Source organism: Urocitellus parryii, chromosome 4 (assembly GCF_045843805.1).
Source record: "Urocitellus parryii isolate mUroPar1 chromosome 4, mUroPar1.hap1, whole genome shotgun sequence".
NCBI classification, from domain to species: Eukaryota; Metazoa; Chordata; class Mammalia; order Rodentia; family Sciuridae; genus Urocitellus; species Urocitellus parryii.
Genome location: NC_135534.1, coordinates 105,510,910 through 105,527,044, shown reverse-complemented (window position 1 = coordinate 105,527,044; position 16,135 = coordinate 105,510,910). Strand labels below are relative to the sequence as shown.

The 16,135-nt window shown below is 35.5% G+C and overlaps 1 protein-coding gene across 2 annotated transcripts in view; it reads right to left on the bottom strand.

Moving 5' to 3' along the window:
- The window catches only part of Kmt2a (lysine methyltransferase 2A), an 84,593-nt gene that overhangs the window by 27,497 nt on the left and 40,961 nt on the right, over positions 1 to 16,135 (bottom strand). Inside the window, exons 7-22 of one of the 2 annotated variants that reach the window (XM_077796933.1) lie at positions 15,849 to 15,913; positions 14,986 to 15,363; positions 14,606 to 14,679; positions 13,898 to 14,029; positions 13,172 to 13,285; positions 9,615 to 9,761; positions 9,102 to 9,197; positions 8,584 to 8,704; positions 7,202 to 7,324; positions 6,592 to 6,776; positions 5,379 to 5,552; positions 4,544 to 4,654; positions 4,001 to 4,074; positions 2,830 to 3,023; positions 2,398 to 2,504; positions 952 to 1,089 (exon numbers count right to left, since the gene is read on the bottom strand). In XM_077796933.1, the coding sequence (XP_077653059.1) occupies positions 952 to 1,089; positions 2,398 to 2,504; positions 2,830 to 3,023; positions 4,001 to 4,074; positions 4,544 to 4,654; positions 5,379 to 5,552; positions 6,592 to 6,776; positions 7,202 to 7,324; positions 8,584 to 8,704; positions 9,102 to 9,197; positions 9,615 to 9,761; positions 13,172 to 13,285; positions 13,898 to 14,029; positions 14,606 to 14,679; positions 14,986 to 15,363; positions 15,849 to 15,913 (2,233 nt within the window). The remainder of the gene's footprint in view (positions 1 to 951; positions 1,090 to 2,397; positions 2,505 to 2,829; positions 3,024 to 4,000; positions 4,075 to 4,543; positions 4,655 to 5,378; positions 5,553 to 6,591; positions 6,777 to 7,201; positions 7,325 to 8,583; positions 8,705 to 9,101; positions 9,198 to 9,614; positions 9,762 to 13,171; positions 13,286 to 13,897; positions 14,030 to 14,605; positions 14,680 to 14,985; positions 15,364 to 15,848; positions 15,914 to 16,135) is intronic. The other variant, XM_077796935.1, reaches the window with a different exon arrangement.

Genomic DNA, 16,135 nt, shown 5'->3' with positions numbered 1-16,135 from the left:
AGACTAGCTTCCTCAAATCCTCGCTCTATGACTATCCATACCATACAGCCTTTTAGCTATACATTTAAACACTACAACTGGATTTAGGATTAGATCTAAAACATAGTTTTTCTAGGATTAATTACTGATTTACAAGACATGAAACTCTTAAAAATCAATCCTGAAAACATCTCAAAGCAACTCTGTTTTAAAAAGGTTTTACTAGTCAGAAACATAATGGTTCTTCAGTTACTAGACTGACATAACAAACTTATCAAATGACTCCAAGGTTTTCTTCAACTGGCCCTGTATGTTACCACCTTATTTTATTATTCAATCTGGACTCCTCCAGGAAGGACTTTCTGTTTATACTCACCACACAATTTACTACTGCTTCTTTGCAAGTGCTATTGTTTGTTGGACAGCTTGTTTTATAATCCTTCATTTTCTCCCCTCCTTCAAAACAGAGCTTTTAAATTTTTCTCCTGCTATTTCTGATTACTCTCAACTGCAACTGATCACTTCCCATATCTCTTCTTCATGTATTTATATGAATTTATTCTGTGGAACCTCAGAATATTGACTCAACTGAGGCCTCAGAGATCTCATTCAGTCTAAATCCCCTAACACATTGATACTTTTCTCACATATTTGAATTGTCTCCCAAATTAGGTAATACTTTGTTTTGTATTGCTTTTGTATCCCTCTTCCAAAGATCAGAATAGCAATCTGTCTATAATGTATGTCAATACTTGTTGGCTAACTACTCTGAGGACAGAGTAGTTAGCCAACAAGTTATTTTTCTATAGATTGGAAATTTTTATAAATCTAGAGAATATAAAAATGAGCAATGTGGTAAGTTTATATAGATATGCATTGACTTCTTTAAAACCATATTTATTTACCCACAGAAAGAACACCTAGAAATTGAAAGGACATCTCTTTCATAAAATTTACACATTAAGTTCTTACCAGCTGCTTGCCTCTGATCACAGCCATATGCACATTCTTTAGTGACCCATCATCATCTTCAAACACTTCCGCTGACCACAAAGCACAATTTACATGTGTCCATTCATTTTGGCCAATGTATAGCAAACGGCCAGCATCCTATGAAATAAAGAAATCTTTTTTTCTTAATGAATAAATTGTTGGGCTGAGGTTGTGGCTCAGTGGTACAGTGCTTGCCTCACACATGTGAGGCACTAGGTTCGATTCTCAGCACCACATATAAATAAATGAATAGAATACAGGTCCACAAACATCTAAAAAAAATTCTAAAAAAAATAAAGGTCCATCAACAACTAAAATATAATATTAAAAAAAAAGAATAAATTGTCAAAGGAGGCTTTCCTTGATATTAGCTTTACTTCAGAGAAAATTAACTCAAGAAAACAAATTTAATTCTGTAACTTAGGAATGTACACAAAAATCACAATTCAGCTTTCAATGTTTCTGTTTTCTACTTCCCTCTTTCCTAGCTTAGTTTTTCTATAGATTGGAAATTTTTATAAATCTAGAGAATATAAAAATGAGCAATGTGGTAAGTTTATACAAATATGCATTGACTTCTTTAAAACCATATTTCAAAATCAATTCTCTCAGACTGTATTAAATAAATACTTTTTGAAAAAAATGAAAGCTTAGCCAGGTGCAGTGGCACACGCCTGTAATCCCAGGGGCCTGGGAGGCTGAGACAAAAGGATCACAAGTTAAAGTCCACCGCCCGCCCCCCCGCCCCCAAATACAAGGACTAAGGATGTAGCTCAGTGGGTAAATTGTCTCTGGGTTAAATCCCTTGCCCTGCTTGCCCAAATTGAAAGCTTACTATGTGCCAAGCATTAAATGAAGGCTTTGCATACATTATTTCATTTGATCCTTACAACCACCCTGAGATAAGCATTATCATCTGCATTTTAAAGCTGTAACTAAGGGTCAGAAATTACACCACTGGCTAAGGTCAAAGGGTAGGTGGTAAAGCACAGAAGAGAACCTAGGCTGCCGTCACAGATGGAGCTCTTAACCACTCTGCTGGCTTACATTAAACTAAACAAGCTATATAAAATGTAACTTATATTTTATTGACTTTCGTGAAATTTTTGAGAAACTTCTAATAGAAAATACTGGACATCAGGGCTAGGGATGGAGTTCAGGGGTAGAACGCTTGCTACCATGTGTGAGGCCCTAGGTTCCATCCCAATACCACAAAAAATGAAATAAAATTACTTGACATACTAATTTAAGGCAAATCAATTAATTTAGCTTTGAATCAACTAAATCAATTGTTTAAAATAATTTAAGAGCCACTTTTAAGGAAACATTCATTAAACAGTACTCAGTCAACAAGTGTTGACACAAAGGATAAATCATCCATGTGAAGTGCTTGTTAACTAGGATCTCTGGTCCCAAAATACTTACATTAGCACTGTCATCACCGTACATTAAACATAATGCACACTGTCTATTATCTTCTATGCCTGGGGGTGGGTTCAGCTCTGGACTGTCTTCTCGGCTCCTGTCAGTACCTTGGAACCCAGAAGACATTCAGTTAAAATTAGCAGTACTATTTCTGATTTCCAGTTAAAATAGTGTATAAAAAAATACTTTGGGGAAAAGTATTCAAAGTTATGCTATTTCAGCATCTACATAATACTCAAGTATTTTTACTTTAAGGTCTTGTTAACATCTCAAGTAAGCAAAAACAATGATGCTATTACATTTAAGGATGACCTGAAAATTTCTTTTTGATATCCAAGCATATTAAAATTTTTTTTCAAGTATGTTAAATTTAGATTCACAATGTCAATTATTTGCATCTAGCAAAAAATGGATAACTCTTTGGTGCCTTACTCAAAATTGGTGGAGTAGGAGGATGTAGAGGAGTTGGTGAGTCTGGTTCTCCAGGCCCTTTGGGTTTGGGAGCTGGAATGATTTTCTTCATTAAAGGAGGCTGCTCAGTGTGGCTGTTTTCCTCTCGCTCCTGCCACTGAGCATAATTATGGTCAAGTGAAGGTGGAAGCACTGCGTTTGGTAACATCCCACTGCTGAAAATAATTGATTCAACAAGTATTTATTGAACTCCTACAATATACCTAAAACCATACAAAATCAAATTCTTGATATCATCAGGTCTTGGACCCATGTTTGAGCTATTTACAAAATGTAAGAATAAGTCACAGAATTGGAAAACTGCCAAAATACACAGAACTTTAATTTTAATATCATAATCTCAATATATGACTCTTGCCTAAACTTCTAGAAATAATTGATAACCCTTTCAAATATCAAAAGCAGGCTGGAGTTTTGGAGCTGTAGCTCGGTGGCAGAGCACTTGCCTAGCATGTGTGAGGCACTGGGTTTGATTCTCAGCACCACACTAAATAAATAAATAAATAAATAAAGGCATGCTATTTGTTTACAACTACAAAAGAAAAAAAAAAAGCAGGCTGGTGACGTAGCTCAGTGGTAGATTGCTTGCCTAACGTGCGAGTCCTTGGGTTTCATCCCCAGTACTGTCCTCCCCAAATCAAAAGAATTTACTGGAATAAAATTAAAGGTTAAATATGAAGAATCAAGAGTAGTACACAGCATCGTTTAAACTAAGTAAAACAGAACCCAATTATAACAACTATGCAGCTGTATCACATATGTTTTGTCCCTATGCCACAAATTAAACAAAATTCCCTAAAACCTAACAAATATGGAAGTGAAAAAAGAGGCAATAGCCTACAATGAACTAAAATGCTGGCTCCAAAACCAGCACTAAAAAGGCATCTCAACAGATTCATTTTTTTTAAATTTTATTTTTTTAGTTGTAGATACACACAATACCTTTGTTTTATTTTTATTTATTTTTATGTGACGCTGAGAATGGAACCCAGTGCCTCACACAAGCCAGACAAGCAAGTGCTCTACTGCTGAGCCACAACCCTAGCCCTTCAACGGATTCATTTTTAATATTAAAACTTCCTAGAACTCTGATTTCTAGTTGACAAGAAAGTACAGTACTTAATTAACTTACTTGCTTGACACTTTATTTGGCTCCCAAAACCTTGACTTTTTGACGCTGAACCATGGAAAAACTCGTTCCATTTGCTAAAAGAAAAACAATGTAAATATGTTACCATTCATTTGGAAACCACAAAAAAACTGACAATTTCACACCAACATCACTGTTAACATTGAAAATAATTTCAGGGGGCTGGGGATGTGGCTCAAGCGGTAGCACGCTCGCCTGGCATGCGTGCGGCCCGGGTTCGATCCTCAGCACCACATACCAACAAAGATGTTGTGTCCGCCGAGAACTAAAAAATAAATATTAAAAATTCTCTCTCTCTCTCTTCTCTCACTCTCTCTTTAAAAAAAAAAGAAAATAATTTCAGGCTACCAAGGCAAAGAACTATCCACTCAGGCAACTTCCTCCCAAAGAAGCAGAGGAACAAATAAAATTAAAAGGTGTTTTGTACATGTGGCAAAGCAAACAGTAAAGAGAATAGGTCCATTATATTCATGGAGCAATTAGTCATAGGTAAGCAATAAAAACAGAACTATTAATATCATTTACCCGAATAAAGAAGGACTTGACCATGCTGTTGGCTTTTTTAATCTCTGGCTGCCCTCCATCTGAATTAATGGCTGCTTGAATGATCTTCACAATATCATCACTGAACTCCAACTGTATACAAAAATAAAACATTAATTATTCATAAAACAGCAAACTCTCAAAATCACTTCCTCTTCCAGCACAGAGATCCAACAGAAAACTCACACCCTATTTTAATAATATAGTGTCACTCCTCTTTGACTGAGGCCTGTGGGATTCACTTCACAACTAACTTAAAGCAATCAAGAGATGCAAGGCTAATAAGGCAAGAATGTAAACAAATTAGCTCTATCATGGTAAGTTACCTAGACAGGCTCACAATTTTTTATTTGGAACAAAATGAGTATAGAATTGAAGAGCAAATACAGACCATGAGATAACAAATGATAAATTCCTATACATTCTTAAAATCATAAAATTAAGATAATCTATCTACACTTGAATATCATAAAGACACATTATTCAGATTTGAGCTCAAAAGAGAACACATTAACCTCACATTAGCATTTTTCACATAAATAGTTCTTAGCACTTCCTCTCATAAAAATAATTTTCAGAGAACTCAGTTGAAAGCCAAATAAAAAATAACATTTTAAGATATCACCATATAATAACCCTTCTTTTGAATCACACGGCTAAAATAGCTCATATACTTTTAGGTTATTTAAAGCCAGATGACATTTCTAAATATAATACAAATAATTTTTAAAATTTATTTATACAAGCATCATTCCACAAAGATCTAAGAAAACTAAATTGGCACTTGAAACACTGGTGGTTTGCTGTGGAGACATACCACAGATGTGTAGCTCCCCTGGTCCATTTTCCTCTTGACTCCCTCTAGATCTAAAGGCTGTTGATCATCCTGCTTGCTGACCTCAGTAAGAACTGGGGGATCAGGTCCTTCTGGAGAGCTGCGAGAAGGTATACTCTCCTCTGTCTCAGGGTTTAAGTCTGGAGGCTTCGCAGCCTGTTGCCAGAAAACAGATGTTTCTTTAACCTAACTCTTAAAATGAGGCATCCATGCACATTCTATTAAAGTTAATAAAGATGGTAATGAATAATTCATATTACAAAAAGAGAACACAAAAAGAACCAAAGATTTCTCAAAAGTGAAAATGATTTCTGAGAAGTTAAAATAAGCCTATTACCTAATAGCTTAGTTAGGCTAGCTTAGGAGTTTTCCTTGATAATTTTCAAACCTAGTATAAAAAATTGAAACTGTGGGCTGGGGTTGTAGCTCAGTGGCTGCAACTTGCCTAGCATATGTGAAGCACTGGGTTCGATCCTTAGCCCCACATTAAAAAAAAAAAAAAAATTAAATAAAGGCATGCTGTCCATCTACAACTATAAACAATTTTGAAATTGAAACTATGTCTATAATTCCTTTGGAATATGACATGGATAATTCATTTTCTTACTCAAAAACAACAAAAAAGGAGCTTTATGGTGAAACATCAGCCTCACTTTGAGTTAAAGTTATTCTTTCAAAATTATACCTTTTCCAATGACTGACTACTTTATAGATACATAGTTCACAACTTGGACAAAAAGCAGAAATTTTCAAGTGGATTACTATGACTGCCTCCCAATATTGCTCTTGCCTCTAGGCTTAAACCTCTCTTAATCCTTCTTCTCTACTCCAGTGGAGAATTTTTTTTTTCCCCTCTAAAAAACAACTTTACTCTTGGGTAAAGTTCTTCACTGGCTCCCCATTATTAACAGAGTAAAAAATTTAAATTTCTTATTATAGTAGCAACGCCTTTGAAGATACAGTCCCTTTCTACTTCCTATTATACAGAAGAACTTATCCTAAAACTTTTCCCTAATGGTTATCACCAAAACAAGTAACTATAAAACTAAACGAAGAACAAAGCAAAACAAGAAAAAAAATCCTTTCTATTGTTAGGTAATATAAATATAATACAAATAATTTTAAAAATTTATTTATTTAGGTAAAAACCATGTAAGAACAAGCTTTCAGAAAACAAAATGCAACTTCAGTCTACCTGCCGGTAGCGTAGCAAATGGCTGGTAGTCCGTGAATTCAACAAGGCTGTCAGAACTTGCTTCAGAGAAATCTGTAGCTCTTTTTCAAGAGCCAGTCGCCACTCAGCAGGATGCCGCTCAGTACAGTTGACACAAGTGTAGGCCACACTTTCCGGCAAATTAGATAGAATCTCATACATCTCATCTAGGAAAACAAAAAACTACAATAAGGAGGTCCTCTGAAGAGCAAGAGAGGGAGAGAAGGTAAACTATGCCACTGACCTTACTATAAAGCTGTATGTTAGAAACCCACCTAAGAGGCTACAATACTGTAGGACATTGTACACATTGATCTCCCAAAGGGACATTATTAATTAATACTAATCCAGGATTTGGTTATTCGAGAACCAATAGGTTATGGTACCCACAAAGGACAACAAAGAAGTAAAGGGATGTGTTCAGAAGAAGTGAGCACAAACAATACAATGCTACTTATTCTAAAGACTAAACAATAACTTCTTTTTAAAGAACTTTAAATAGCACTACCACAATTTTAGGTTTATAGTGCTCTGGGGGCTATAAATGTAGCAGTACCAAGGGAGAAAGAAACTGTAATAAAAAGACTCCAACCTTCTGTACCTGAAAGATTCTCACATTTGGAATGGACCCAGCGATCACACTTCCCACACTGCATCATCTTACTCTCATAGTCATCATCATCATAACACTTGTCACAGAGAGGGCAGAAGTTTCCTGAAAGCAGAGTAAAGATTGCTGTAGTGCTTTAGGCTCACATACCAATACTTTTAAGGCCCTCAACCTAATCTAAAATCTGTATTCTTCCAGATTAGCATTCACTTCTGAACTGTAGCATGGATCTGCTATGAACTTTGACACATCTACTAAATGTTAAGATTATTCTGGGCTTCTAGAATACTCCTAGGAAAGATTTGTATGTGCCATTATTTCTCTTCTTTAGACCCTTTTATAACTGTCATGAGAATATCTTAAACATTTGAAAAAATGTTTAAATTTTCAAAAAGGATGGCAATATAGGAGTACACAACAATTAATTTAACTTTTCTCTATTTCCAGTGTTTCTACTAGAAAAGAGCTCTGAGCAGCGTTTTCTAAAATCCAGTATTATATACAGCCTTCATATATTTGCTTTATCTGTGTATCCCCTCTTTTATTTATTACTTAATAGAACTCTTTAGGGGCTGGAGTTGTGGCTCAGTGGTAGAGTGCTCGCCTAGCACATGTGAGGCATGGGGTTTGCTCCTCAGCACTATATAAAAATAAAAGAAAGGTATTGTGTCCGCCTACAACTAAAAATAAATATATATAAATTAGAACTCTTTAAATTGATCTGCTTATTTTATTTAAAATAATTCTAGTAGTGACTTTATATCATTATTAGTCTAGGTTGATAAAATAATAGCTCTAAGGTATTGGTTACCTTTTTTTTTTTTTCTTCCTAGCCTAACTATTAAAATGCTTGCTGGGCACAGTGGCATGCTTGTATAATCTCAGAAGGCTGAGGCGGGAGGATTAAGTTCAAGACCAGCCTCAGTAATTAGGCAAGACCCTAAGCAACATAGTGAGACCCGATCTCTAAATAAAAAATAAAAAGGCTGGGGGTTTTGCTTTGTAGTAATGCACCCTTGGGTTCAGTCCCCAGGGCCAAAAAAATTTTAATAAAATTACAAAATAAAATGCTTGAGTACCACTTAGAGCCATTTTTGAAACAATCAAATGTATATAAATCACACTTTGGCTCTATTGGCTTAGAGCATTCATTTGCAGTTAGCTACGATAAAAACTTCCCATGGAAGTTAACAAAATATTCCAGTTTCTAAGTATTCTCTGCAAAGGAAAGAGCAGCAGTGGGAACACGGAATGTGTCTAACTGGCATCCTTGACACAACAAGTAAGATTCTGTACTTCATTCCCCAAAAAGGCCAATTCGCTTTCAAAACACAATACACGGGCAAAATTGGATTTTTGGGTACCTTTAGCAAAGAGTTTGGCACAATCATGGCACAGTGAAAAATCATGAGACCACTGTGCATCCCACCCTTTGCCTGGAGTTGTGGATCCACAGCTCTTGCAGCGAACACACTTGGTACATATCTGGAAAAGAAGAAAAGAAATTCAACAGGAATTTTAGTTTAATTTAGTTTAATTAGGGGCTGGGGTTGTGGCTCAGCGTTAGAGTGCCTGCCTAGCACATGCAAGGCCCTGGGTTTGATCCTCAGCACAACATAAAAATAAATTAAATAAAGGTATTGTGTTCAACACAATACCTTTATTTAATTTTTAAAAAAATATTTTTTTAAAAAATTAAAAATAAAAAGATCACAATGCTACTCATTTCTAGATTTTACTTCTTTATTGAGATGACTTTTCCTAATGAGGCAAAAAAATTATTACACTGAGATACTCAAGCAAGGATATACCTATTAAAAGTTATATAAGCCTAACCAATCCATGACAATTCTTTCTGAAACAGCATAATGTGCGTACTCACCCAAACTTTCTTTTTCTTTGTGGGTTTGGTGGGATAGTTTGGTCCCAGGCACTCAGGGTGATAGCTGTTTCGGCACTTATTACACTCCAGCAGTTGCTGTAGGAGAATACAATGGCAAAAAAAGTGGGCATCACATCACCTTCACTAAATACCTCTACTTAGCACCCATTTCATACATATCTTTAAGTGAGTATAGCACACAATTTGAACAACTTAAAATTTTCTCATATACCACTTAACTCAATTAAAATAGAGATTTATTTCCTATGAAAAGCACTCAGTAGGTAAATTATCAGATAGATTTTTACTTATTTTTGGAATTTTTTCCAGTATCATTTTCTCTGCTAAATTTCCAAAATTCATTTTCCACAGAATCAGGCAATTGATTACACCCAATTAAATAGTCAAAACAGATTAAGTCAGAGGAGAAAAGAATATAGACATAAAACCTCAAAACAGAAGGCAGATATGGAGAGAGGAATCCTCTACTAGTTCTATTACTATGTTTTGTACCTTTGTAGCCTGATGCTGCCTTCCACAAACATGACAGAACTTGCATCGACGACAACACCAATTTTCCAGCTGGTCCTCCAGAGGGCGCTCGTTCTCCTCTAAACAAAACTTGTGGAAAGGCTCACAACACACTTGGCAATACACAAACTAAAGATGGGAACACAGAAGCATGTCAAAAAACGGTGCAGGAAAAAAATATCAACCATATCCCACTTAAATACTTTGAATTTTAGGAATCCACTGGTGTTATACAGGTTGAGCATCCATAACTCCAAAATTTGAAATTCAAAATGTGCCAAAATCTAAAACATTTTGAATGCTGATATGAGAAAATCCCATACCTGATTTCAATGGCTCAATGTACCCAAACTTTATTTCATGTACGAAATTATTATAAATAATTTATAAAGTTACCTTCAGGCTATGTGTATAAGGTATATGTGAAACAAATGAATTTCATGTTTAGAACTGTGTCTCACCTCCACCATATCTCATTATGTATATGTAAATATTTCAAAACCCCCAAAATAGCCAAAATCCAAAACACTTCTGATCTCAAGTATTTCAGATAAGAGACACTCAACCTGTATTTAGCTAATCCCAGTGAATTAAATAGTCAATAGGCAATGCAGGAAATTCAGGGAACTAAAGTAGTAATGACAATAGAATTACAAAGTAATGAAATAAATATGACCTAAGATTTAACAGAAAATGCAAATACCATAGACAACATAAAAACCATGGGAATATAAGGGTGTCGGTTAGGAGGGCCTTAAAAGCTCATTACAATATGCTATACACTCTGTTTTATCCTTTCTATCTGTAATTTTTAAAATAAGTAACTTTCAGTTGCTACAGTGGTGCACATCTGTAATCCCAACACTTGTAAGACTGAGATAGGAGGATTTAAAGTTCAAAGCCAGCCTCAGCAACTGAGAAGGCCCTAAGCAACTTAGTGAAACCCTATCTTAAAATAAAAAATAAAAAGGGCTGGGATGTAGCTCTGGAATAAAGTGCCCATAGGTTCAATCCCCTCCCCCAAAAAAGGTTATTTCCAAGTTCATAAAGCACTGTCAAAAATACTGAGGAGAACCCCCAAATTTTTGCTTTACTGGGACAATTGATCAAACCTAAATAACTTCCTAATTTTGATAATTAATTACACTGTGGTTACAGAAGAAAATATTCCATGATTTTAGGAAATACAAACTAAGACAATTATTGGCAAAAGGGCCATGTCTACAACTTACTCTCAAATTTTTAGGGAAAAAAAATTGTCTATATATATTACAAAAATGTGAACATATTTCATTTCTAATTTTTTAAAATATATACATACAAAGAGAAACAGAGGAAAAAATTCACTTTTTAGGAATTCTGTAAAACTGTTGTGCACATCTATATATAATTTCTTTTTTTTAAATATTTGTTTTTCCGTTTTCAGCAGACACAACATTTTGTTTGTATGTGGTGCTGAGGATCGAACCCGGGCCGCACACATGCCAGGCGGGCATGCTACCACTTGAGCCACATCCCCAGCCCCTATATATAATTTCAATTAGAACAATACCACCCTAAAAAAAATATCAATTTAATCATAGAAGCTATAGGACTGGTACTACAAAAAGTTAAGTTATTCCTGTGGGTAGTGTATGTATGAATGCAAAGCATTAGTCTACAGAGGAAAAAAGAGATACTGTGGACCCCTGACACTTATAAACCCACTATTCTTAGTCTCAGCAACATTTGAAGCAACCCCACCACTTAGTACAATGTTCCTATGAAACACAAACAAAGGATCTCCTTAATGAACCGAAGACCAGTCAACAACTTGTAATTTTGCTAATGCATAACTACAATAGCAAGTGAGCAGAACTGAGTCTATGCTAGTTCTGAGTATCACTGACTATTCAACATCCAGATTTTAACCAGGCCTTAGATTTTGTTTGTAATTACTGAATACATATGTGATGAATAAAAGTTAACTAGGTATTCAGGAACTTGAGAATTGTATAGGTCTTAAAATTTATCCCTTATCAATGACAAAATACTGCTTCTTATTTAAAATTGTGCTATTCTCTTTCTTTCTCATCCTACTGCAGAGACCTCAAGAAGATAAAAACAGAAAACAAAGGCCACCCACAATCCAACTACATTTTAAATATTATGATATGTCATTCTCCATTTTTCTCCTCCCTCCCTCCCTCCCTCCCTCCCTCCCTTCCTTCCTTCCTTCCTGTGCTTTACTACTGAGCCTCATCCTCAATCCTTTTTCATTTTGAAACAGGATCTTGCTAAATTGCTAAGGTTGGCTGTGAACTTATGATCCTCCTGCCTCAGCTTCCCAAGTCACTGGAATTATAGGTATGAGCCACTGTGCCCAGCTCTATGTATATAGTTTAAAAACATTTATTCAAACCCAAATGAGATCATGTATTATGTATACTTTGTAACCTTCTCTTTTCACTCGGTGACCTGTCATGAACATCTATGTTAATATCAGACCATACTATCATATTTTCCCATTATATACATGTCCTATCATTATTTTAACCCAGGCTCCCTATGATGGACTTTCAAGTTGTTTCTATTATTTATATCAACATGAAAAATATGAAATAAAGTCATATATACATAGATAGAGAGAGACAAAGAGGGAGAGATAATTTGTCAACTTTTCTAAGTATTTCTTTAAGACAAACATGTAAGCCAGGCATGGTGAGACACACCTGTAATCCTAGCTACTTGGGAGACTAAAGCAGCAGGATAATCAAGTTCAAGGCCAGCTTGGGCAACTTAGTGAGACCCTGTCTCAAAATGAAAAGGGCTGGGGATATAGCTCAGTAGTAGAGCACTTGCCTACCATGTGTGAGGTACTGGGTTCAATCCTCAGCACCACATAAAAATAAATTAATAAAATAAAGGTATTGTGTCCATCTAAACTAAAAAAAAAAAAAAAAAAAAAAAAAAAAAGTTCCCACTTTTGCACGATTCTTTTTACCATGCTTTAATTTCCAGTTTTTGGTTACTGGAAGAATTAAAAATCCTCCCCTACAATGCCACGTTTGTTTCTCATTTTGTGAATTATCCATTTCTGTCCTTTGCCCACTTTTCACTAGACTTTATTCCTGTCAAAAAGAGCTTTTTTATAAATAAGCGGGTTTTTGTAGTCAATGTGAAACAACCACCAATATTATGTTGTATGTACGTATAAATATGTAACACTGAATCCCACCATTACATATAATTATATCAATAAAAAGAGAAAAAGAAGACAAAAAATTAAATAACCATTAACATTCCTTAAGGGACACTATCATTTTCCTCATGTTTAAACATCTAATAGAAAAACCAGAACTCTAATAAAGATTGAATTAAAAAGACTATTACTCTAAAAAGCATATTTCTTTCTGAAATCTCCAAAAAACTTTAAAATATTTCATTAGCTGATTCAAACAAGGATAGTCCTGCTAAATACCAACAAAAGGAATAGTTTCTTTTATCACAGCAAAATAATCTGTTACAATTTCTAGGGTGCAAAGAAGCAGGATACTTACTTCTACATGCCCACTACTGGCACAGAGAAAGCAAACCACCCTGGGTGTTATAGGAACAGAGGTCAAGATTCCTAAGCCTCCCATCTCCCACACGTTTTCTGCTTCACAATCCTCCTGTAAGCAGAGAGAAAGATCACTTATACAAGTTTTACAAGAGCCTGGGGGTGTAGCTCATCAGTAAAGCACTTGCCTAGCATGTATGAGGCCCTGGGTTTAATATCTAGCAGTGCAAAAAAGCAGAAAAGAAAGTTTTATAATGACAAAATGAAGGTAAAAAACATTAATCAAAAGTGATATCAAGAGTTATTTCATTTCAGTGAGTCCAAACATAACTGCTGTTTTTAAATTTTTAAATTTCAGATACAAACTATCACCTCTTGGTTCAATTCTTAAATATACAGCCAAAATATATTTCGACTGAAATTTCCTTAGTTTTGATAACTGAAGCAATCATCATAGTTTGAGCATTCCTATGTGAAAGAGTTACTCCCTCAGATACTGCTTAAGATGAACAGGTTTTTCAATGGCTATGTTCTTCAGGAAATTTAGAAACAGTGACCTCACAAGAGTGACTAAAGCTCTTACACATCTGAGCCCATATGCTAACCTGTAGTTATTATACATTCTTCAAGTTGGTACTGATTTCCTCTCTTTCAGCACTTTTCATCACCATTTTCTTTTATTTAAAGGCCATGAATAAATTGCATCATTACTAAATAGCTTTACCTTAAAGTCCACTCTGATCCTGTGGACTCCATCTGCAGGGATTTTTTGCTTAGAACTATTGCCATTTGAGAGAGTGCTGAGTATGTTCAAAGTGCCTGTATTCTCCTGCTTATTGACTGGAGGAGGTTTTTCCTAAGGAGACAAAAGATGGTTATAGAACAAAACCACACCCTACTTGCCTTCACATTTTCAATTAATAAATCTGGAACATATGTTTACAACATAAGTATCCTATAAACAGAGAAGCAATCTTCAAAAAATTCTTAACTTGGCTGGGATTATAGCTCAGTGGCACAGCACTTGCCTCACATGCAGGAAGCCCTGGGTTTGATCCCCAGCGTCACAAAAAACAAAAACACTTAAATCCTCTGTTTCTGTCCATAATAAATAAAAATAGTACTTTTTTTCCAAAGGTAAAGGTAATTTTTACAGACAAATCTTGATAAAGTATAGTATATGTTGAGGACAGAAAGTGACCTGCAGAATAAACATATTCTTAGGCTACAACATGTGAGGTTCACAAAGAAGCAAAAAGAAAAACACACCCCCGGCCCCCCCAAAAAAGACATAGGCTAAAGCCTGGGCCTGAAGTTGGTTAATTTTAAGAAATTCCACCACTATTTACATAATTTTCGGTTAATCATGAAAATGTCAAGGACAAGGTTTTTCCCTGCATAACAGAACACAGAAAAACAAATCTCTCCTCACCTTTTCTTTTGGTTTTTGTTTTACAGGAATACTCGGGCGGGGAGCCACTTTTTTCGGTTTGCTTTGCTCTGGACCTAAAGAATTGAAAATATATTTCTATGAATGCTGGCAATGAATACTTTAGGTTCAACTGCTGTGAAGAAAGAGGCATTAGAAAAAAACAAAGAACTCCAAGAGTCACACTGGAAATTAAGATAATATCTCTCTCTCTCTCTCTTTTTTTGCTTTTCTTTGTTATTACATAACAATTAAAAAGAAAGTTAATTTTCTAGAACTGAATACCTCAAACATTTTAGGTTTCCAAATGTTGTTCCAGAGACCAGTAGAACCACACTGTATAGCACTGTGGTTCACCATTCTTTCCTGCCTTCCTTGCTTACCTGACTCTGGTGGTATAGGCTGCTTTTTCTTAGGCTCACTCGGAGTCATCTTGGGAATCTCTTTCCTTGGTGGTGCTGTGCTAGGTGGCTGAGGGGGGATGACTGGTGCTGTCTGGGAGACCTGCTTGCTGGACTTCCTAGAAGCAGAAGTGGTGACTTGTTTGGGCTCAGGCCCGGGTGCAGGGGCATTCCCTTCTTCAATCTTTTCCTCCACTGGCTTTCGAGGTGGAGGCTCATTGCTGCTCTTCTTTGGGGCAGGATCCTCACGTGCTGATGGGGGAGGTTTCTGACTAGAGTCCACCAAGCTTTTCACAATAGTGCTCTCTTTGCTTTCTTTCTTTTCAGTGGTCTTAGACTTTTTCTCTTTCTTTTTCACAGCTAGGGGAACAACACAATAAGATAATCTATAAATATGAGAAAAATTTTTGTTAAAATAGAACAGAAATGTAACATCATCTTGTTCTCAGTTTCCTGCAGCTAAAGTTGGCACTGAAAGACTCAAGAAACAATGCCAAGTTGATCAGCTGAAGTAGCTACATTTTTATTGCTCTAGGAAGTGGGATAAACTACAATTTTTATGAATTTATTTATTCATTTATTTTTTTTTTTTTGGTACTATGGATTGTCAAACATACCCCCAAATATAGGAAGAGTCAAATAGTCAAATGAACCCCCACATACCTATCATCTAGCTTCAACAACCATCAACTCCCCGGGAAAGAGTAGAACTTTAAAAGAAAAAAACAAAACAAACAACAACAACAATAACAACAAAAAACCCCTAGTATTCTCTTTATGCTGAAGGTATACAACAATGACATAAAAGCAGGGAGATCTGGGGGAAGGCCTTTTTACAACACTACCTTTAGCTTGCTTCTGAAGGTAGGCTTTGGAAGGCATCCATTGTAGATTCTGACATTTTCGCATCCTAGGAAACAAGGGATAAGCCATAAAATAAATTGCATTTAAAAGAGAAGCAACTGAAACAAGTGATGATTTATCTGCAAAAATCAGTGAATCTTTATTCAAGTTCATCCTGACAGCTGAAATAAGGATTAATTATTACCCAAGTTAAATCTGAGCCTTTAAAATCCTTGGATCAGCATTTTTTGCCTACCTTTAGGATCTTAAAAACAGCAAATTATTTTGG